This window comes from Lontra canadensis, unplaced genomic scaffold (assembly GCF_010015895.1).
Source record: "Lontra canadensis isolate GAN:19392208 unplaced genomic scaffold, GSC_riverotter_1.0 scaffold100, whole genome shotgun sequence".
NCBI lineage: Eukaryota > Metazoa > Chordata > Mammalia > Carnivora > Mustelidae > Lontra > Lontra canadensis.
In genome coordinates, this window is record NW_022631094.1 from 829,402 (window position 1) to 853,760 (window position 24,359).

Here is a 24,359-nt window from a genome sequence, read left to right on the forward strand (position 1 = left end):
CTTGAAAAGGCATGGCTTCAAATCTCAGGTCTTCCCATTCCTAGCTGTACATCTTTGTGCAAGTTACTTATCCTCTCTGTGTCAACTCTTAAAAATTTTGAAAGGGTAACCTTGCAGGAATGTTGTGAAGATTACACGATATGCTTTTCACCAAGTGCCTGGAACACAGTAGGTGCTATTATTACTGAAAACAGAAGCATTTCTTCACTAAAGTGTTCAGGAGATGGAGTAGTCTGATCCATTATAATTTCTGGTTTTCAAGCTTCTGGGACTGAAAGATCCTTCAAAACAGTGTTAGTATTTTTTTTTTTTTTTTTTTTTTTTTTTTTTTGCATCTGTATTCTGGTAGACAGCTACATCTTCCCTTTCTTTTCTAAGTATTTCATGGGCGAGATCCCATGCAAGTTCCCAAGAGGCATGTCAGGCTCATCCTCAGGCAGTTTAGAACCTGGAATAAGTGTGATACACACTATCAGGGTTTTATGTGCATTCTCATTATACAGTATTGTAGGGACAGAAGGTGCAGGGGTTCGGGCTGACAATGCCAGCACTGACTCGGCACACATTCTAAACCACGGTTTTCACTACTAAATTCCAAATATGAGCTAATGCAGTTGATGTTTGCCTGTTCTTCTTTAAAGGGTCACATAGGAAAAAAACTGGCGAGCTGAAAGCTTTACCTTATGTCCCCAAGTCCCCAGAAAAGCCATGTCTGCACTCTGAAAACTAATCAGCAACGGCACTTGCCAAACTCCCCATCTCTCCCATTTTAGCAGGCTCCTGACACCAGCTAATTGGCCCATCTGAAACCATCCAATTAACAAGATGATGAGAACTGCCCAGCGCTGTGAAGGTGAACCCGGGCCATGTCTGTATGTGCGCTACCCCACCGCCTTCCGAAAACTCAGACTGTGACTCTAATCAATCCTGAGAGGTCCACTCTGTCCTCTTTGAAAGCTTGAGAATGAGTCGAAAGACAATATATTTTTCTAGCTGTGAAAGCTGTCTGTACCCGACCAAAGCTCCTGTCTCAGGAAGGTTAGCACCGTGCTGGCAAGCAGGGGAGAAATGAGGGAGCGGAGATCCATCTGCAGCATAGCAATTGTTGGGAGAAGGACTTGTTCGAGAAACTCAGCGGACACTCCCTCCAGGGTCAAGGCTGGACGCCTCCCAGGGCTCAGGTGCTGGGCTTAGCAGAGCCTCCAGCTTTCCAGAAGACAACACAAAACGTAATTAAGCAGTATCAAATATCTATTCCTTGCAAAAACATGTCCACATGCACCGGCACACGCGCGCGCACACACACATACACACACACACACACAGGACTGTCTCCTAATTAGCAATGTCAGCCCCAGAAAACCATTCATCAACCACTAAAAATCATCAAGCAATGACAGAAATAAATCCAACAATCATTTAGCAGATGGGGGCTTCTGCACTTGGTTTCCTGAAATGAAAGCAGCCCCCTCAGGCAGGAGAGCCACGGTGCTGGCACCAAAGGACGAAGGCTATCCGGTAATAAAGCACAGAAAACAAGGCCAGCTTCAGAGCCACCTGCGCTCTCCCATGTCGCCTAGCTCTTGACAGCCACAGCTCACGGTGATGGAGTGCTCCCTGGGAGGCAGGGCTGTGCTGAGAACTTGGCCTCTGTCGGTTCACTAAATGCTCACAGCAGTGAGGACAGGGGCTCCCAAGGACCATGCTCCTCGGTCTACCTGAGAGTTTGATAAGGAAGCAGAAACAGGACAAGAAGGTGGCATTTTGCAATCCTGTTCATTCCTCTCAAAGGAGAACCTATATGCATATCCGTCCCCTCAAGAGCTTGAACATTTGTAATCCCCCTGCCATCGTGGAAGAAGCCGTGCCCACAAAAGCTCCCATTATTTACACTGAATCTGCCCCCTCTTTCATGGTGTGGCCCCGGGGAAGGCCCCACCACCACCCCAGGCCTCTGTTCCCTCAATCTGATCAAAGAACAAGATGTTCGCAAGGCCCTCGCCACAGTCAACAGTCTGCAGCTTAAAAAATCCATAATGTCCCGACATCTGCTCAAGGCCACGTGAGGGCCACGTGAGGACCGCGTGGTACAAACCCTCGCTGAGCCCCGTTACCAGAGGAACCTGACAGATGACATGTTTCACAATACAGTGGCATGTGTTTCACATTCTTCCTACTTCCCTTGTAAGACATGCCACCCAGGATTGCTCTTGGAAAACCGCAGGTGCGAATCCCAGGGGCCCTCATCGGGGGGCAAACACACATGCGGGAACGGCGTAGCGGTGCCCGGCCCACTGCTGGTGCTCACGCACATACAAAAGCGACCTCCTTTTACAGTTATTTTGAAGGTACTGCTCGTTCTCTCCACTTCCACCTCCTTTTTATTTCCCTAAGTCTAAAGAGAAGAGAAGGCCTTCGACTAAATCAAAATGGAAGAAATTCCTAAAATGCACTAGCTACTTCACGCGGGGATATGCTTCCCATTGTTTTCATCTGAACCTCCAGCTGTTCATTTTAAGCCAAAAGAGCTGGGCAAATGACCGACCAGCTGATCAGATCATTACTGAATATGGGAGCCTTACCTTAGGTGAGAAAGGCTCTATAAAGGTATGTTGATTGGCGTGCACCGTGATAAAAATCAATCCATTTGATAAAAGCAATCATCACATGAAAAGCAGAAGTGCCATTATGTTATCTGCTTCATAAAAGGAAGGACTGTTCAGCCTCCTTTCTGTTGTCAGACTGAATAATTACAACATAAAATGGGCCATAAGTGCTCCTGAATCCTCTCAGGATTAGGAACTTTTATCTCATACTTGAAACCATGTATCCGCTTAATTGGCAGCTGGAACAGTATTATAACACCAGGGCTGAGGAGAAAAGGGTTTCACCTGGTCTGGAATTGAATTGGCCTCCTTTCCACCCTGCTCCCAGCCCACCCCCACTCACAGTCACCCAGGCCAATCACTACTTGATCTCTTTTGCACCCCTCTCCCATGATTCCTTGCAATGCCAGCCCTACGACACCACAGGTGTGTGGCCCATGAACTGTAACTTCAGAGAAGAAACCGCAGGAGCAAATGCCTCCCTTTTTCCAGCTTTGTGGGACCATGTAACATATATCATAAAAATGCACCTTCTAAGAACTCCTTGAGGAAAGAACCGGTTGTGACCTTTTCATTTTTGTGTCCATAGGGCCTATAATATACTAGGGTGTGTGTGTGTACACACATGCACAGGCATGCAGGTCCCTGTGATGAACTATATTTTTATCTCTTTTCAGTTTGACCCTCCAAATATTATTTCTGGCTACACATTGACTTATCAGTTACCAGGAAACTTAACAATCCCTGCCCTTTATATACAAGGATAACATTTCAAAACACCCCCACTTCTTTTCCTTCTTTTAAAGTTCTAAAAGATTTATGCTGATCCATTCGCTTTATGACACAGTTTTAAGAGCTATCAAAGTAGGAGTTAAAGGTGTCCTATCTGGCCGTGAACCAAAGTGGCAGAAATGGGCCCAAAATGAAGTGGCTTCAGCTAACATTTATTGAGGATTTAATATATACCAATATATATACCAAGCATTATGCAGAAACAAAACAATGCACTTCATCTCACCAAAACCTCTTAGCAATCTTAGACAATGTGTCCCATTGTTATCTCCATTTTAGAAATGACAGAGGCTCAGCATTCCACATACACGTGGCTGTTGAGAAGGAGAGCCAGGAGTCAGGGCTCAGGAGGACTGTACCCCCATCCACAGACCATGACCTACTTATAAGATCCATCATGCTTTGATGTCAGCATCGGCAGCCAGGAAGTTGGCGGCATGAAGATCAAGTTCTTTGCAGATGTTGTGCCTAAGATGGCCAAGAATTTTAGGCAGTTCTGCACTGGAGAATTCAGGTGAGTCCCTTGGCTCAAGTTGTGGTAAACTGGAAAGGGTTATGATGACCTGTCAACATCACTCCAACTCTCCTTCTTTTTGGCCACAGAAAAGGTCGGGTTCCAACAGGATACAAAGGAAGCACCTTCCACAGGGTCATAATGGATTTCACAATTCAGCATGGGGATTTTGTTAATGGAGGTGGTACTAGAGTCGCCAGTGTGTAAGGGCGGCGGGGGTGGGGGGACATTTGCAGGTGAAAATTTTAAACTTAGACATTCAGCTCCTGACCTGCTTCGGTGGTCCCAGTGCAAATGGCTCCCAGGTCTTTACACCTGCTCTAAATGTCATTGGCTGGATGGGAAGCACGTGCAGTTTGGAAAAAATCACTCACAGACTTCTAGTGATTCGAGAGATTGAGAAGATTAGCAGAGGTCCCAACAATAAGCCCAAAAGACTCTTGGAGATCTCTTGGTGCAAGGAGGGGAGGTCCAGAGCAAAACTGATCAGGATTTCCCTTGCTCTGTCTGGGTGATGCACGGGAATAAAATAATCTAGATTAGACCTTGTGTTGGCTTCCCTGCCTACTGCTGCACTTTGATCAAGAGACCTTGGAAGTGTCACAGATTCAGAACCCAATTTTCTGTGTTTAAGTTTACAACTTAAATAAAGTTTTTTTTTTTTAATCCATTCTATCCAATACCTTCAGTGTTCAATAAACTTTTTTAACCACTAACCCTAAGAAAAGTTTAATCAATCAGTAAAATCCCTTTGACATCACGCTGGAAGGTTGGAGGGGAAAGTCTTCTAATTAAAAGGATCATACCAGCCCTATAACTTGCAAAACTCAGCGTAATATTGGGGATGGGGGCAGGAATCCTTGTTCAAAAAATACTAAGAATTCCAAGACAGAAGGAGAAATGCATTAGAGGAACATGGGACCCTGTGTCACTGTGAAGCTGGCCCCAGAGGGCATCGGTGTCCAGGACCCCAGAGGTCACTCCAGAATCCAAAGGAATGAGGCCTAATGAGGAATGAGGCTGTGAAATGGCCTGTGAGCTCAGCGGCGTGTGCCAGACGCTTTCTCCAGAATGAAACCCAGGCAAAATCAGAACCTCAAACTGGAACGTGAAACAGCTTGGCTCCTGATATCTCTGGATATGAACTCAGTACAGCTTCAAGTGTTTCTTTATGCAAAGATGTTGCCTGTAACAGCGGGAAAAGGTCATCCTGCTTATAAATCATTAGAGAAACAGATTTCCAAACAGATCCTGAAGAGAAACAATGAGTAACATTGCACGTCACACTGGCACAACTTCCTAAATAGAGCAGGTGTTCATAACTTTTTAATATTTCTATTGGCTCTCTCCTGGTTTGTTCTGATTAGTGACAATATAAAGAAACCATTTAAGGCACATCATATATGATGAGGCCTTTATTACACAGCTAATAATGATTCTGTTTAATTACCAAGCCCTGAGAAAAAGTAAATTTGATCTACTAAACTTTTGAAAAGCACTTATAATACTTTGTAACAAGAAAAAGGCAATAATTATTTTAGTGTGATCAGAACAAAAACAATTTTAAAACGTTTCAGTGAAAAAAGAGCACTGAGCTGGGAGTCACCACTGTAACAATATCTGTTCCCTACTCGTTCGATAAGCCACCAAGTAAGCAGCTCAACACCAGCTCAAACAGGAGGGATAAGGATAGAAATCACACTCCTGTGCACGTTTTACTAACCATTTCAGAAAATAAGTCAGACTTGATCTGAATTTCTGGATATCTGCCTGAATAGTGCATGACCTTTTGCTAATGGATACCTAAGCTGTAAATGATGAGTATTTTGCACATTTTTTTTTTCTTTTCCAAATGGTCTGATTTGAAATCTCAGGGTTCTCCGGGTGTGTTAAAAAATGATGTTCTTCAGGCACCTGGGTGGCTCAGTGGGTTAAGCCTCTGCCTCCAGCTCAGGTCATGATCTTAGGGTACTGGGATCGAGCCCTGCATCGAGCTCTCTGCTCAGCAAGGAGCCTGATTCTCTCCCTCTCTCTGCCTGCCTCTCTGCCTACTTGTGATCTCTTTGTGTCAAATAAATAAACAAAATCTTAAAAAAAAAAAAAAATGATGTTCCTCATGGTACAGAAATGGCAACCCAGTAACAAAATGGATCCTTAACCTGCAAACTAGTCCTGAGGTCCCATCCTCTCTCAGCACAGAGGTTTCTGATGCATGAACCAAGTCATACAGCCCAAGTCCCAGTCTCCTCCTGGGCATGCTGAGTGTAATAGGACTTTTCAGCTCCAACACCAAAGGCAAGGCCTGCAGTGTACCCATTGAGGACAGCAAAGATCTAGAGATCCAGGAACCACTGTTATGGCACAGAAACACACAAGTATCCTGCCAGTGGTACAGATTCCTAGGATATACCCTGGTTCTAGAAGCCTGCTCCACCTCAGTCAGGCTGGTTGTGAGCCAGGCACCGCCTTCCAGAGCTCCTTCAGACAGATCTAGGGTCAATCCCTGTCTTGTAACTTACGCATCATGGGACCTGGGGTCAGTCAGTTCTCCTCAACTGTCAAAGAGTACTTAATACACAGGGTCATGGACAAATTAAATGACCCATGAACTGGTCAGATGTCTAGGGGAATATCCCATGCCTAGCAGATACTGAAGTACGTTAGTCATTATTCTTTTTCAAACCACCGCTATGCCTTCACACTAAAGCCGGTCTTGGAAACCTCCTTAGAAAATCTAATACATCCAGAATATAGGTGTTGACAAAAGAGGAAAAAAATTCTTTTTTTTTTTTTTTTCCCACTCAGAAGTTGTGGCCAAGGTACTGAGAACACGGAAAATTTTTACCTCAAAGGGAATACATCTGGGACACTGAGACAAAAGGCTTGATAAATTCTGAAGGGAAAACATCAGCAAATGCTACCGTACATGCCCAGAAATTTTTCATCCCATCCACGGTTCCACAGACATCACATCTTCTGAAGAAAAATGCTGCACTTGGTAACTGCAGCCAAGGGATCATCCTTGGCTTTTACACACACTGGCATGCAGAAAAAAGTCACAAAGCCATTAAAGGCCCAATGTGCAAGGGAAACAATGAAAAAGCCAAGTATGTGTTGCTTTCATGAGGAATCTCAAGACCACAACAGACCATGCTTGGGGGGGGGGGGGTATCTCAAGAAGGAAAGTACCAGAAATAGTATTTAAAAGGACACCACAGGACACAGCCAACTGTGGTACCCAACTGACAGAAGGGTGTCATGAGCCAAACATCATTTATATTTCGTTTTGGACCATCCTACTGAGGAAAACTCTTGTTTGGGGGGCCCTGACAGCTAGTTTTCTTTCCCCGGGAGCAGTCCTGATGGCAGCTGACAGAAAGAGCCTGCCAGCAAGCTGAGGGAGGAAGTAGGGCAAACCCACAAAGATTAAAATTTCACCCCAGCTAATCCACTGAGTGAGTAATCCACAAGTGGAAAAGCGGAGACGATCTAGAGATTAAATCCAGACGAAGAAAAAGGGGACGGAACATTCTGAAGAGCTTATCCATAATGAAAACATTTAGAAAAGCAAGCTTCCTGAGCAGCTATGTAGACAACTTCATGACTCCGGGATTTTTAAAAACTGAACCAAACAAACTCTGCATGTGTTGCTTAGCATGCAAGGTACTGGGGGCAATTCAGGGGACACCGCGGGTGGGAGATGGCCCCTTCTCTCAAAGAGCTTCTGGTGCCGACGGAGAAAACTCTTACAAAAGGAAAAACCTGGAACAATCGACCCTCAGTGGGGTGAGTCTAGGACTGAAGAACAGAGGAGAGGAGCCCCAGGTGGGCTGCTTACGTCTAGGGACACTGGGAGGAAGCGACCACACCGCAGCAGAGCCCTGGAGAACCGATGGGTAGGTGCTGGAAGCAGGAAACACCACAGGAGCAGGGCATGGAGACTGGAATATGTCTGCGTACTTGTGGGACATGGGGGACCACACCTCACTTTTGTCACTGAAGCCCCCACTGGTGCAGCAGCAGCCATGTGTTAAACGAAGACATGACAGCCATCTGGAAAGCGGGTCATTGGAGAAGGTTTACTAGAAAAATGATCCCATGACCAGCTCTTATGACCGGTCTCCATCTATTGCTTCCCTTCCCTTGGAACCCCTAAAACACTCTGCACCATGTTTCTATCACCATACGCTGCTTTGCACAGTGGGCATATGGGCACATGTCCAATTTTCTCTAAGAGTTCAGGGAGAAAATGTAAAAGGAAAGCCCCTTCAGGGTGATGGTTAAGAGCTCTGGCTTTGGCCCAGGGCAGGTAACCTAAGTTTAAATCCCAATTCTTCCATATGGTTAGTTCTGTGTGACCTTGGCCAAGTTGTTTAACCTCTTTGGGCCTTAATTTCCTCATCTCTAAAATGGTGATAATAGTATCTATTTTATTGCATGCTGTGTGGATTTAATGTGAAAATTCACATGAAGTACTACCATCCATGGCACAGAGTAAGGACTCAGTAAATGTCTGCTAACATTATTATTATTAAAACTCTATGTTCTGGGGCACCTGGGTGGCTCGGTGGGTTAAAGCCTCTGCCTTTGGCTCAGGTCATGTTCTCAGGGTCCTGGGATCAAGCCCCGCATCGAATCGGGCTCTCTGCTCAGCAGGAAGCCTGCTTCCACCTCTCTCTCTGCCTGCCTATCTGCCTACTTGTGATCTCTCTCTGTCAAATAAATAAATAAAATGTTAAAAAAACAAAAAAACTCTATGTTCCTTTGTCTTACAGAAGCCAGTATTCTCTGTGGCATGAAGCAAGAGCTCATTAAATACTTACTGAGGAATGCTAGATCGTTTTCCCTTCTGACTTAGAACTTTCAAGAAACCCAACTCTCTGTCTCTGAGCCCCACTGCCAGCACACTACCTACCCCTCTTCTCAGCTTCCACATCATATACCCCCTGCCGTAGCTCTATCACACTGAATTGCAATCACACGTATATTTGTCTGTTTTCCCAAAAAGTTCCCTGGGGACAAGAACCCACACACATTTTGTTTACCAGCGCCTCCTCGGTGCCTGGCACCAGATTCTCAACCTCTAATACCCAATGAATTTTTTTAAAAAACAAAAAAACTGGGTGCCTGGGTGGCTCAGTGGGTTAAGCTGCTGCCTTCGGCTCAGGTCATGATCTCAGGGTCCTGGGATCAAGTCCCGCATCGGGCTCTCTGCTCAGCGGGGAGCCTGCTTCCCTCTCTCTCTCTCTCTGCCTGCCTCTCTGCTTACTTGTGGTCTCTCTCTGTCAAATAAATAAATAAAATCTTTAAAAAAAAAAAAAAAACTGTGGAATCAGTCTCGCAATTCTCAAAACCCTTATCTGAAGTCCCACCAAGGGGAATAAATGAAGGCTCACTCCCAGGTGGCTTTGACCAGACACACCCATTCAAATTTCTATCCCAGAACTAATTCAGCCTCCCTCACTCCTGGAGGGAAGACTGGGTTTGTAAAGATGAGCCCAGTTTACTCAGTATTCAGTGAACCCACAGTTCTCTGCAGGGTTCGCGTCAGCCTCGACAATACCCCCACAGGCCATACTGGGAGCTAAAGAGCAGGCCCCAAACTCCAACTTCCTGAGAAGCTTCCAAAGGACACTCAGCTCTTAGGACTTTCAGGGTTAACCAAGATTTTTAGAGACCCCTGCATTTTTATCTGGACCACTTCTACAATCCCAGGGTGAGGTTACATTCAAGAATTCCTACAAGAGAGAACGGCCACCAGGAATACCTGGTAGGGGTCAGGGCTGGGGGGAAAGAAGTCACTGGATCCCAAGACTCAGAGGCTGCTGAGTCCACACCCCCATTAGAACCCTGCCGGGGAGCCTCATCAGCCAAGGTGGGGCCTTCCATGGACAGCAGGCATTGCCCTTCCGTGGCCTGAGCCCTGTGAGCCACAGAGGGGTGGCTGCAAGGGTGATCCCCCCAAGCAGGAAACAAACCAGACTGTCCTTCCTCCTGACCTCCACTTGACCGTCAGGCTCACGGACAGTGGTCATCACAGGCCACAGAGATAGAATAGCTACTAGGCCATCATGGTACTTATCTCACATGGCTAATATTCACAAGCTGTTTGCTGAATGAATGCTTGTGAGTCTGGCTGACTTCACAACCTCCATTCTCCTCTCTGGCATCGTCCACATGACTCCCACCCCTTAATTCTAGTCCAGGCCCTGCAGTTTTTAAGATCATTTTCCTATCTCACTCTCCAAACTCATTCTAACAAAACATAAACTCTTTCCCACTGACCTATACATGGCTGTTACTGTTCAATTTCTTATACTTAAGAAAACACTTTAAGCCAAAGAATGAATCTCTCATGAGACTCCTGAAAAGAGACCTTTTCAGTGAAGTTTAAATCACGTGATGGGGTCTAACACCTATTTGCTTAAAATTCAAGCCATTGTCCCTTTATTTAGCACCTATAATATGTAGCATGCCTTGTAACCCCTATTTTTTTTTTTTACAACAAAAGCCCACAATCAGCTGGAAATGTTGGTACTATTATTCCCACTTAAATACAAGAAAACAGAAGCTCAGAAAGATCATGTAATTTGCTCAAGGTCTCATCGTTCATAAATGGCACAGTTAGGACTTGAACTTCCTTAATCTAATGGAAGCCCATGCTCCTTTTATTTCACTTACCCATTCATTTATTCAGCAAACATTGATGAACCATGTAGGTGTCCCGTCTGAGCCAGGTCCTCCCTATGTGTGACACCTGCTCTGCCAACGTGTGGGAAAGCCTCCATTTGGGCTCCCAATGCGGGTCTTTGCCTACAAGACCCTGTAGGGGCCACAGGAGCCCCTACTGTGCTCTCAGGTGTCCAAATGCAGCTCCCCCTCACCTACTTGGGGACGCACACCCTAGGAGCCACAGCGTGGCGGCAGTAGGGCAAGGGCCAATGGCACTCACTGTTCATGGCTCTGAATTCTCTCTGGAGCCAAAGGCACTGTCAGGAGCTCATTTTGCACCTACAAAGTGAATTAATGGGGATACAGGAATGTAACAATGGCTGAAGTAAGAAATCTCTAATATGGACCGTTTTTTCTCTGCTTGCCATTACGTTGATGGTGATGGGGCAGTGCCTCTGAACATTCACCGTCACCCTCCTCAGGGACACCATGACACCGAAGCTCTGGATGTGGTCCAGATTAACTGTGGGACCTCGGGCAGCCCACCGATAAGAGAGCTGGCCTGGCCAGTATCCATGCAGGAGTTAGAAAGACTTCAGCTTCTGAGTGCAAGAATGAGTTGATCATGAATACTATGTTCCAAAGAGGCTGGCTTAAAGGTTTTGGGTGTGAGCACTTTGGTAGTAGGCAGAACTATGTGTGCAAGTGTCTTAGGCCCTCCCAGCTACCATAACAGAATGCCACAGGCTGAGTGGTTGAGACAAAATGAAACTGACTTCTCACAGTCCTGGAGACTGGAAGTCCGAGACAGGGCTGCTGGCAGACTTGGTGTCTGGTGAAGGCCCGCTTCCTGGTTCACAGAAGACCACCTTCTGACTGTGTCCTCACATGGTGGAAGGGCCCTAGAGCTCCCTGGGGTCTCTTTTACCAAAGGGTACTAATTCCATCATAAGCCTTCACTTCCATGACCTAATCACCTCCCAAAGGCTCCACCTCCTAATATCCCACACTGGGGGTTATGTTTCAACATATGAATTTGGGGGAGGGGGGACAAAAACATTCAGTCTATAGCAAACAGTATTTATTTTATAAGTGAAGTGCCTGAAGCCAGGTTCTCCTGTCCCACCCCAACCAGAGAGAGTCAGGAACACTTGGATATAGTTTTACCTCTTTCTTCCTACACATTTAACTAGGATCTCTTGAGGAGGTCCTCCTGTTGGCACCAGGTTCTGTCCCACTTCAGGCTCTGTACACATTTAGAGGTGCTGATGAGGGTAGAGATGGGAACATGACAATAATCCCAATAAGGCCCTCACCCCCGCCCCCCACAAACCTAAAGCAAGTGGTCAGAAACCCACAGTACTCAACAAAGACCACCACCTCTGTACCCAGAGCAGATACCCAACCTGTGCACAGTGGTTCAATCAACCAAAATGGTAAAATACTGAAATACTTTTATGGCAACCAGTAAATAACCACAGCCTGACTGTAGCCTCAACAGCTGACCTCTGAGGCCTCTCCTGAGAGCTCCCTACCCTCTAGAGAAACGCACTACCCAGGACCCACCCAAACAACAAGTCAATTCTTAATGCCTTCCTTATTGTACTCTTCCAAATTTTTTAAATTCTCTGCTAGGATGACATGTTACTTTTATGATTTTTTTTTTTAGTTTAGTTTTTCTTAATGTACCAATCACTTAAACACTAAGAATGCAAACAACAAACACCTGAATAGAGCCAGTTAAACTATACCATGAAACTCTAGTTTTTATTGATACTTCCAGAGTCAAGGCTGACACACAGCCCAACTCCTATGGGAACAATGCCCAAAAGATGATAGCTAGGTTTCAAAGAGTGTATGTGATACTAACATTTATGAGAAAGGAATACTTTTAAAGCTATAATCTTCATAACATAATAATACCTTCTATTTGTATAAGGCCTTACTACACATGCCTTATCTCATTTGGGACTTAAAACAGGTCTGTAATGTAAGCAGGTGTAATTCATATATAATTATCCCATTTAACAAACAAGGTAATCAAGACATAGAGAGGATAAGATCACTGGTTCCACAGCTCTCAAGTGATGGAGGTAGGCCTCAACTCCAGTCTCCTGACCTCTACTTCCTTTAGAGGTATGCTGGAGTCACCTCATACCTGCTCATGAGAGCCTGATGCAAGAATTCTGCAGTAGATTGTTAAACCATGGGCAGCTTGAAACCATTCCATGTGGGAGTATTTATATCACGGAAATCAGTAGTCGTTAGGAATCGGAACCCATCTCCTCACCATACCATAACACGTCCACAGAAGTGGAGGCATTTCTCCTTCATTCTTTAATATTCCCGATTCGCCTCAACCCCATTAACCAGCTTGTAAGCTGTGTGACACAGGAAAAAGAGCACTGAACTGGGGAGTCAGAGACACTTAGACCCCCTCCCAATCCCGCTGCCGCTCAGCAGCGTTTTCCCGTGAGTCATTTTACCTCTCTGAACCCTCATTTCCTTATCTGTAAAGTGAGGGCCATAACTGAATCATGCGGGTAAAAACATCCCAAAATTTCAGCAGAGAATTACCATATGATCCAGCAACATTACTTCTGGGTACACACCCAAGAGAAATGAAAGCCAGGACTTGAAGACATACGGGTACCCCCATGTCCATGCAGCATTATTCACGACAGCCAAAAGGCAGAAATAACTCCAAGTGTGCACCAACAAACGAATGAATAAATGCGATGGGTATAGACACACCAGAGAATATTATTCTGCCTTAAAAAGCAAGGAGGACAAAAAGGAAAAAGAAGGAAGTTCTGGTACATGCTTCAAGGACATTATCCCAAGTAAAATAAGCCAGTCACAAAAGGACAAATATTTTGTGACTTCACTTCCATGAGGCACCTACAGCAGTCAAATTCATAAAGACGGGAAGTAGAATGGTGATTGTCAAGGACTTGGGAAGAGGGTGGACTGGGGAGTTAGTGTGTAATGGGGACAGAGTTTCAGTTGGAGGGGATGAGAAAGTTCTGGAGATGGATGGTAGTGACAGTCACACAGCTCTAAGTTTCAGTTTGGGGGGGATGAGAAAATTCTGGAGATGGACAGTGGTGATGGTCACAAGGCACTGTAAGCATCCTCCATGCCACTGACCCATACACTTAAAAATGGTTTAGAATGGTAACTTTCCAGTTATGTATTTTTTACCAAAGTTAAACACACACACACACACACACACACACACACACATATTAAGTCTTATTATTATATCCCAGTTGTGAGAGGAGCCAAAAGGACCACAAGAAGCCCACATTCCTTTTTTATCCTTACCCAGACCACAAACTCCATCTTTGCTGACCATGCTAATAGAGGCAGAAAGAACCCACAAGCAATATCATTCTTGCACATATTATCAGATACATGCTGTCCCCAACTTTTATGCAAGGTCTGCTCCAAATGTTCGTTACAAGCTTTTTCAAGGCACATTTTTCTTAAACAAATGAAATATTTGGGGGTCACCTAGGACCCTACTCTAGCCTAGACGAACTTTGGGGTCACTGACATAGCAGGATAACAGTGCTAACAGTCCCGGCCTAGTCCTGGGAGAAGGGATGAGGGAGACACAGAGGCCACACCACGACACCCCCCCACTTGGAGACCCCAGGCCAGCAAGCACCCAGCTTTGCCATGGCTCCCCAGTGGGCCCCACTCGGCCTTCCACTTCCCAGGTTGCAACCCATCAGAGTCCCAAGACCACAATTAACCTATCTCCCTCCTGTCTTACATTCAAACATGAATTCTTTTCAGTTAAGTGTCAGAGAAAAAGCACTTCCTTCAAAACTGCTTACATCCTAAATGGCGGGGCCCTTAACCTCTTTCAAGGCGTTCATATCTTCCCATGTTTCAAGGCAACTTTCAAGTGGCCATTCCTATCAAGACTAAAGAAGTGGCACCTGGGTGGCTCAGTGGGTTAAGCCTCTGCCTTCGGCTTAGGTCATGATCTCTGGGTCCTGGGATCGAGCCCCGCATCGGGCTCTCTGCTCAGCGAGGAGCCTGTTTTCCCCACTCTCTTTGCCTGCCTCTCCACCTACTTGTGATCTCTGTCTCTGTCAAATAAATAAAATCTTAAAAAAAAAAAAAAAAAAAGAAGTGGCAGCCCAGAGACAGAAGGACATCTGGGGGCGGGGGCACCAGCCCTGCAGGCTGCCTGCCACTCCAACCCTCTGCCAGACTTCCCACTCTCCTCCCTCTACCCACAAGTTTTCTAATGCTACAGAAGATTTGGGGCTTTGGGGCTTTGTTTTTTGTGTGGGTGTCTTTTCCCCCACAATACTGTAGGTCTTAGTATTAGAGGGCACAGAGTTGTGGGAGTAGGCAGGCAAAAGATCACTTGAAAATCAGGGACTTCGGAGGCTGTACTGAAAACCTTGAGGGTTCCAGTTACAACACCCAATTCCATTTGGTGTAAGGGCAATTGCACTGATGGGTGTCACGGGTTATGACAGAGAGGGAGGTCCTCTGTCACATAGAAATGTCAGAGCCTTTTCTTCCCCTGCTCACTCCATTAGAGGTCCCAATAAATTGTCACCCCAGACTTCGGCCATTAAAAGGGCTAACATGGAAAGATCAAGACAAGGGATCTGGCCTAATGCGGCGGATATTCGCACCCCAACTATCAACGCCTGTATCCTAAGACCTGGGAAATGAAACTTTTGAAATCTTATCCCACGCCCCGACAGCAATCCCCCATAAAGATATTTTTAAATAAATTGTTACACGTGCCCATGTGGTGTACTCACAGGCATGCTGCCATTTCTTAAATGCTCTTGCCACTAAAATCAATTCAGGACATACCAGCTTTAAACTACAAAACTCCACGATGTTTTGTCATGTGGCAAATAAAGTACTTAAGCCCTCACATCAGAACCTTCTATTCACTGAGAAACGAAGCCGACACCCGGTAACCATTCTCAGAAAGGAAAAGCACGTTGAAGCCGAGGCAGAGCCACAGAGACCTGTGTGCTGTTTGGGAAGACAGAAACTGCTCAGAGAACTGTTGCACAAGCTGACGCAGACAGGGACAGGCTAAAACAAAACAAAACAAAAGCCCCAGCTCAGGCTGCAGGGAGAGGTGCAGAGACAAAGCTGATGAGATAACCAGAGGAAGGAATGAGCCTGTGATACATAGTGAACTAGGTCACTCCAGCACAGGAGCTGGCCCAGAGGATGTTTCAGGCGGAGTCTCTTAGTTAATGCTAGCACTCTACAAACTAATAATCCTCCTGGGGCGAGCAAATGCCGAATGGCTCCACGGACCCCCCAGATCTGTGCAAATGGCCTCCGAGGAGCTTTGTTCCAGCACCACAGGGGCTAATGAGCAGGAACGAGCATTTCCTGAGAACATGTTCATGGGCCACACACTGTACTGAGTAGTTTTCATGGGCTCTCCTTAAATCCTCCCTACAGCCCTGAGATTAAGTGCTGGTCTTATCCTGTTTTATGGACATGAGGCTGAGAATGGCCAAATAATTTGCCCAAAACGAAATTCTCAATAATTTGAGAAGCAGTGGACCAGGATTTGCACTCAGGTCCTAGTGCCTCAGAGCCTACACACTTAGCTACTCATTATGGTGCTGTGCAAAATACCCAGCAATGAAACATCCATGGCTGACTGAAGACTTGTTGATAGTTTCTTAAATCGATTTGGGCAGGGGAGTTGGGGAGGTCAGATAGGCACCATTCTGCATATTTGCAACAAGAGCTTCCAAAAATCAGTTTCCAACAGATCCTGACATGTTCTTCCCCATGGTCCTAGCCCTGAATTTCCATAGGCAGTCCCCCTCAACCACAGCCGCTGAAAGCGACTAGAGTTGATGACAGCTACCGTTTACTTAATCCCAATTATGTGCCAGGCACCTCCTATACATCATTGAATCCTTACAAGAATCCCACAAGGCAACAACTTCCATCCCCATCTTAACTCAGAAAGATTGAGGCACCTCTCCAGAAGCACATAGTTGGAATGGTTTGGCTGGAGCCACCTTTCCGTTAAGAGTCAAGGCCTCCTGAGGCCTCTCCTACCTGGCCTCAGCAAATATGCTATTTTCAATGTTTATCCTCAAGATTTGGTGTTACCCAAAAGACAGAATCCCTGTTTCTGAACCCTGAACTAACTAGTAAAAACAGCACAAGACACAGAGCTGATCGCTAGAGACATGGAATGAACTCGGTGTGCTACTGAATGAACTTGGCCAGTGGCATTCATTTAGAAGTTAGCCTTGATCTGACTGGAACCTAAATAAGCCGTTTGCTGCATAATAAACATTTTCTTAGAAATCAAGCAGGATCTCGTTATAGCTAACCCAAGGTAAAAGTGGTTTCCTGCACCAAAGAATGTCAAAGGGGCATAACCAACATGAACTGAGAAAGAAAATTAGGATAGCATCTCTCCCAGAGTCTACATATCCTTCTGTTTTAGCTACATTGGATTGACCATCTTTGAGCCAGAAAAGAAACTCAAGGCAACTGACTAGGACACTAGCCTTCCTGCTGGCCACCCAGAAGCAGTTCCTTCTTCAATTAAAAAATATGGGCCCCCATGGGGGCTGTGGACTCCCTGGTGATTTCTGGGAAATCTGGTAAGGATTGGAGATGTGAGGTTGGAGGTTTACCACTATGGGTGCAAGTTGATCAGCGATGTGACAGTCCACCACTGGACCAATGCCTAAGCTGTCCCAGAGGAGAGAGGAGGAGAAGAAGAGAGATTGCAGGGGATTTAAGAAGATTTATTTGAGGAAGGGAAAGATTAAAGGGATTTCCAGAGACCCAGCCAAAGAAAAACTCAACAAATTAACCCCTAAAACCCTCCCCTGAGGGAACACGAATATCTACCTACCAAGTCTAATTATTGTCCATTCAGTGGCCACGTTTGAACCAGAAATTTTTGCTTGAGACACAGTCCTTATTAGCCCCTTCTGCAACAAGCTCTCTACCCAAAGCGTAACTTCCCAAATCCCACTGCACTAATCAATAAGACCAGTGTTTGTTTTCTTTTTCCCAATCAAGAAAAACATTTGGCTTTTCCCTCTCCAAATAACAAAACATCCTGTCAAAGAAAGGAGCAGCAAGAATGCTCATGTTTATTATTTTTCACAGAATGTTTGGGCTTTAAATCACCAAATTAAGTGAGAGAGTTACAGGTTATAGGATAGAGTTATATATGAGATATAAATATAAATACACACACACACAAAGAGAGAGAAGAGTTATAGGCCCACCTGTCAAGGTGAGCTAGCTCTTCCCATTGATAGTTCTAAGGGAAACCCCAGCATTTTCACAGAAAATTAAGCAATTCTTCTAGAAGCTAAAATATCCAGCCTCTCACAACTTTCCCTCTGTGACCAAGGAGGAGGCATTCCAAAAGCCCTCTCCAGACATAAACTCAGAGGGAAGGAAACTCACCTTGAAATGCAAGAGTCCCTCATACGGGGGGCCCAGAAGCCCAAATGTGAGCTTACCTGCTAAACTGTTTCCAACATCCTCCCAGAGCAGGGATGGAGCAGACTCTCAGAAAATCCTTGCATAAACTGACCAAAACCATCCAATGACACAATTCTTCCAACCCCAAAGCCTTGGAGAATCTCACACCCAACCACAACAATTTTTTTCTGCTGTCTCTTCCAAAAATATCCAGGATCCAATCACTTCTCATCACCTCCGTAGCTACCTCCTCCTTCTAAACCACCTGTCTCTCACCTGGATCATTGCAATGGCTCCCAAGCTGGTCTCCTCACTTCTGCACCAGAGCCTGCCGGTCCGTCCTCAATACCACAAGTACAGTGATGATGGAAACACCTGAGTCTGATCAAGGTTCTCCTCTGCTCAAAATCCTCCAATGTCTCCCACATCTCTCAACACAAAGGCAAAGTTTCAACAACGGTCTACAAAGGTCATGCATGAGTCCGATCTCCCCTCTGCCTTGCCCCCTCCAATTCCTCGCTCTCTTAGCTCAGCTCCCACCTTCCACCCCTGACCACCCACTTCCAGCCACACGTGCCTCTTGGAACAGTAAACAAGCTTCCTGCCAGGCCCTCAGCTCCTGCTGCCCCCTCTCATGGGAACATTCTGCCTTCAGATGTTCCAGGGCTCCTTTAGATGGTACTCAAATATCAGCTGCTCAGTGAGGCCATCCATGACTACCCGGCTTCAAGCTGCCATCACCCCACTCAACAAAATCCCCCTTCCTTGCTTGGATTTTCCCCCTCACGTGTGTACTACGCACCATACTCTACATTTTACTTACTTATCTTCTTCATTTCCTGGTTCTCCTACCAGAAGGTAAGCTCCAAGAGGGCGGGCATTTTGTGGTTATTTGTTTGCAGCTATGCCCCACAGTGCCTAGAATATAGTATAGATGCTCAGTAGATATCTTGAAATGTATGAGAGGCTGAATTTATATCCTGCTCCCCCAAACTAGAGAGCTGAGAAATACAAATTCCTAACAAATACCACATCTTGGATACACTCAGGGAGAAATCTAGGGGCTTCTGCCGCCAGGGTCCACTTGGTGATATTCTTTCAAATGTTTCACCCAGACTCTAAAAATCTGACTAATCACAGAATAAATAACTATTAAATCAGCCAGTCAAACATACAAACCACCTGAAGCAGCTTTGCATTCTACCCCTCCCCAGCCCCACTGCCTACATCCCAAAAAAAGCACTATTGAGTGTGTTTTCCCCTGGGGCTTCCAGATAAACCAATCATCTGTGTCCTCAACAGGTGTATTTACTGAGCAATTTCAGAATAAGGAGTGTAAGTATGATACAAGTGGGAAAAGACCATGCTTGCCCCATGGATATTTCTATTTATACCCTTCCTAAAGCAGCACCAGCAGGCACTCATTTAATGAAAAAACGGCCGCACTATGCTAGGGACATTAAGTGGGATAAGACTTCCTGTCCAGAGCTGTTTCACTCTGCTACTAGCATGGGCCTAACAATGTCGCTCCAAACAGAAATGAGCAGCACGAGCCACACGTGGAAGGCTCGTAAGGATCCCCAGTGAGTAGTTTCCTTGCACAGTTGAGCCATAAAACCTCAGGGCTGTAAGGCCACTTGAAAACCATCTTGCCTTCCCTGCCCCACACCCCTGATTTTAGAGAAGAGAAAGCTGAGACAGAGAGAAGGTAATGTGGACAACTGACCAAGAGGCCCACAGGCCACACAACCCATTAGTGGCTGAGCCAGACCTGGAAGCCAGGCTCAAACTCTCCACGAAGCCCAGCCCAGCCCCCTACAGACAGCAATTATTTCCCCGTAAAATGTTCAGTCTATAAGAAAACCATGTATACACACCCTGCAGAGATGATCTATTTTCTAGGACATGCCATTTCCTATTCTCCAGAGAAAAGGAGGTATATTGGGACAATCATTCTGTGTCATGCCAAGAACTGAGGCCTTCTCTGTTCAGAAGTGTTTCATGGTGTGGAAATTACAGAAGTGATTTCCGTGAGTCTGGGGTACTTCCTGATACCATGCCAAAGCTTTCTTTCCATCCATATTCTTCTCCGAGTGGCAAATTATCAATTTTTTTTGTAATTTCAGAAGTCGTTGAAAGGTATCTCCAATAGAGGCGATCTGAAGAGCCTTGGCAAATACACTGAAAGAAATGTTCACTACCCCTAATTTGCTGTTACACAACATGTATTTGCTCTCACAGTGTGCCAAGGATCAGAAAACATGTCGTTGATTACTAACTAGTAATTAGATCGTTCACCTTATTCAGAGCTATGGTCAGGTTCTGGAATTCCCTTTCCAAGTAAGTTACATGCAGCCCACTGGTTGGGAGGTTTTTCCTGAGGCCTGACTCAGAGGCACATGAGCTAACCCAGGCCCAAACCCCAAAGACAGATCCTTTTGCCTAGGCTGTCTTTAGCTTCCTTCATCCCCTTCCCACCCTCCTGGGCCCACCGCCTTCCCTCCCATTTGGCCCCCCGTCCTCCAGCAAGGCCCCTCTGACCACACCAACTAAATGACTCAAGCCCCTGGATTCAACAGTAAATGTTCTAGCTCCGCAGGGAAAGGTACCTGAATCAGGCAGCTAGATATCAGATGACAAATTCTGGCAAAGTGTGCTCCTTGGGCCTTCACGATGCTTTATTTTAAAAGCGTTTTAACACTGTGAGATGACAGTCTAGCTCCTGGCAGGGCTTTCCTGCCTTAGGATCCTGAAGGCATGTGGGGAAGGTGTGACAAACAAAATGACTTGGAGCTTCAGAGTAACTTGGAAATGAATCCCAATCTTGAGTGATGCCTTTGTCTTACACTAGGTTTCATGACAGACAGAAGAGAGGTCCAGACTCCACATCTGCACAGACAAGACTGGAAGCCACCTCTCTATCTGGACTCAGGCCAAGGTCACTGGGGTTGGCCCCAGGTGAAGCAAGCATACTGAACTTCAGACCACTGCTGGGAAGTTCAAGGAGACAAAATAATGCTGATATTCCAAAAGCTTTGAAATGTTACCACAATGATGTTTTCTTTGCATTACTGTTAAAATTAGCTTTCCAAATACTCACATTAAATCAAATTATTAGTAAACGTTTGCTGTTACATAAGCCACAAATTAGCTCTACCCCATATGGATCATGACAAGTAGTTCTGCCTAGAACTAGCTCATGTTTGGCAAGTCACTTAATCTCTCCGTTGCCTCATTTTTCCCATCTGCCAATTGGGAATAATAGCAAAACCCACCTTCTAAGCTTATTCTGAGAGTGCAATACATGTAAGGCACTTACAACAATGCCTGATGCTTGGTATTCCTTTAAGAAAGTCACCTATAATGACTATTATTATTCTGTCATTGAGTAAAAACATTTTGATCATTTAATTATTTGTGTTAGACTCTTTTAGAACCCATGCCAGCACCACAGGGCCTCAGTGGGAAGCTTCTTTTCAAAGAATTATTTCCAAGGCAGAAGGCAAAACTTCAGGACCCCAACAGAGACCCATGCCCAAGTTCACCGGGCATCTGACCAGAGTCCAAGAGACTGTTCCGCAACAGCTCCACTGGCCTCTCTGGTTCCAGAAAGTAAATCCCCATCATTCCCAGAGGGAAAACCACCCGCAGTCACCCCCAAACAGCGCCTGCTACAGCAGGAGCCACTCAATAAAGCCACAGCTCACTGAGCTTCAGCAGCCTGGCTGCGGCAGAGGGGAGGCTGCAGGGCTCTCCTGAAAAACCAGGTTGGTTAGGGGGAGACATCTCTGCCCACCTGGAGGCTACAGGTAGGGGGACAAGAGTGAGGGGCTCAGGTGGAGATGTGCCACACAAAGGAAGGAATTCCCACACACCGAGACTCCACTCTCTCCCATCTGCAGCCACGTAACCGGTCTCAGGATGACAAGCAAGGGCATGCTTCTTGCTTCGTAACTTGAGCATCCCAGCATCAAAACCCCATATCCGAATAAACCTCAATAGCAACGTTTAAAAGTTTTGACCAAAACTCACCCCCTAACTGGCCATGCTGAGGGAGGTAGTCCCAAACCCCTCTCTATTAAAAAGGCCAGGTCCTTTCCGTTTTCATCCCAACAAAGGTAGAAAGTCTATACCCACAGGTGCCCTCCCTAAAGTGCAGCAACACAGCTGGGAGACCCTATTCTCAGCCTTGCCAGGGTGCCTTCCTGGGAATGCTGCCTTCACAACTTCACCCTGGGGGATCCACTGCAGATGTAGCGGGTGGGGGTGAGGGAAATGAATGACCACCGACCATGGACCCTGAGTAGGGGGCAGCAGACAATCTGGGTGGGAAAATGTGATTCTGGGAAAGCAAACCAATCACAAAAACAAGGAAAGGGGGGAAAGGGAAGGAAGGGAAGAAGGAAGAACACAGTGATTTATCTCACCAAACACCTCCTCTTTCTGTTCCCAGCCTAATCAACACCTCCATAAACCCCTACAAAATGTTCAGTTCATATAACACATGTGTGCGTGTGAGCGAATATATACACTGACAGATACTGATCACCAGCAGATACTGATCACATGAGGGGAGAAAATAACCTGAACTTCAGACTCACCCAGCAGTGCCTGATTGTCTTTCACTATCAGCCTCCCTACCTATTCTGGGGCGCTTCAAAACAAAACAAACAAAAACAAACTCCTGGACAGAAAGAGAGCAGTTGCTGAACTGAGCAGCCCATGCTTGGGGCATTCATGCCGACTTCTGAGTGTTACAGCTTTCTTGCCACGCAGCCACCAACACTTGGACTGAAGACAGCCGGAGAGAGGAGTCGCCTGTACAGAGACACTCACAGACCCTCCCTGAAGACATGCAGGCCAGCGTGTGTGGCTGAGCCTGTGTGAAACAGACACACGCTCAGGGAAGGCTCTACCCACACGTGACCCTGAACACTGCGAAATTCTTCCCTTCCATAATCGCGTGGCATCCAAAGTGTTGCCTACACCTAGTACGTGCAGATGTCGATTCTGTAAGAACACACGATGGAAGGACGGCAAAGGGAATGACCGGAGCCCCATTTTCTCGAGACCCTATCTCTCATCTACACGGTGTGCCCATACACACCGTGAGTAAACACACACAGCCAGTAAACACTCATATCCACCATTCTCAGCCCACAGTCACGCGTGGGGAGAAAGAAGTCGAGAGGATGGCGGTGTCAGGGGAAGTGGAAAGTCGCCTGCTGGTGACTGTCCTCCCAAAAGCTCGGAGCTCCTCTCGCCCCGGCCGGAGAGCGGTGCCCACTCGCGCCCGAGGGACGCAGACCCAGGCGTTGGACACGCGGGGGGCTCCGCAGAGCCGAGAACCCGACAATGAGGACGCGGCGACCAGCCGGTTCCTGCCGCGGTGGCTGGCGGTGGTGGCAGCAGGCGCTGCCTGTGCACCCACGGCCGCTGGTACCTCCACCCTTCTCTCCCGGAGCCCCACTTACGTTCCGAGGGTCTCCTTGAACTCGAAAATCTTCTTTATGTCTTCAGCTTGCTTTTTCCAGGAGGAGCTGCTCTCGCCGTTCTCCCGGGCCATGGCAGACGAGGGCGACGTGTGCGGAGGGCGGCGAGGCGGCGCGGCCGGGGCGCGTGGGGCCGGGGTGGGCGCGCTGAGGAGGGGGCGCCCGGCAACAGGGGCGCAGGCAGCGGCGGCGAGCCGGTCCCGGAGGGCTGGGGCGGGCGCGCGGGGATGCTCGGCGCGGGAGCCGGAGGAGACTTTGTGCTGCGGCAGAGCTTCCTCTTCTGCAGTTTCCTCTTTCACTCTCGCCGCCGCCGCGGTCCCTCCCTGGCTCTAATTTCTGCTCGTCTCGGGCACAGACTTCCTGCCGCCGCCGCCGCTCGACCCGCTCCTTTGCCGCCGGCTGCCAGCCTCACTTTTGCTACTTTCTTGCCTCCCTTCTCCTCCCTCCCCGCCGCCCGCCCTGCTCCCTCTCTCCTCCCCCTCCACCTCCTCCTCCTCCCGCGGGCTCCCCGCCCTCCCCGCGCGCCCCGGCCGCCTCCCGCCTCCCCGCCTCCGGCGCGCTGCCGCCTTCGGGGATGTCCTGCTCCCCGAGAGCTCTGTGCACGGGGCGCGGGGCACCGCCGTCGGCTGGCCGCGGCGCGCGCCCTGAAGCCCCGAAGAGGGCAGGTGCGGGGGACCTCGGCAGGTGCAGGGCGCCGGGGCGCGCGCGGGAGGACCCCAGCCCCTGATTCAGGTGCTTTATTAATTCTGCAGTCAAGTCTCCGGGGCGCGAGGGCTTTCCTACTTGGCGGCGGGAGGGGGCGCCTCT

General features: G+C 47.2%; 1 protein-coding gene across 1 annotated transcript in view; it reads right to left on the reverse strand.

Annotated features, from left to right (window-relative positions):
- CAMK1D (calcium/calmodulin dependent protein kinase ID) overlaps positions 1 to 24,012 on the reverse strand; it is a 433,113-nt gene extending 409,101 nt beyond the window's left edge. Inside the window, exon 1 of the mRNA XM_032837893.1 lies at positions 23,535 to 24,012. Coding sequence (XP_032693784.1) covers positions 23,535 to 23,626 — 92 coding nt within the window. The 5' untranslated portion in view covers positions 23,627 to 24,012. The remainder of the gene's footprint in view (positions 1 to 23,534) is intronic.
- Between the last annotated feature and the right edge of the window lie 347 nt (positions 24,013 to 24,359).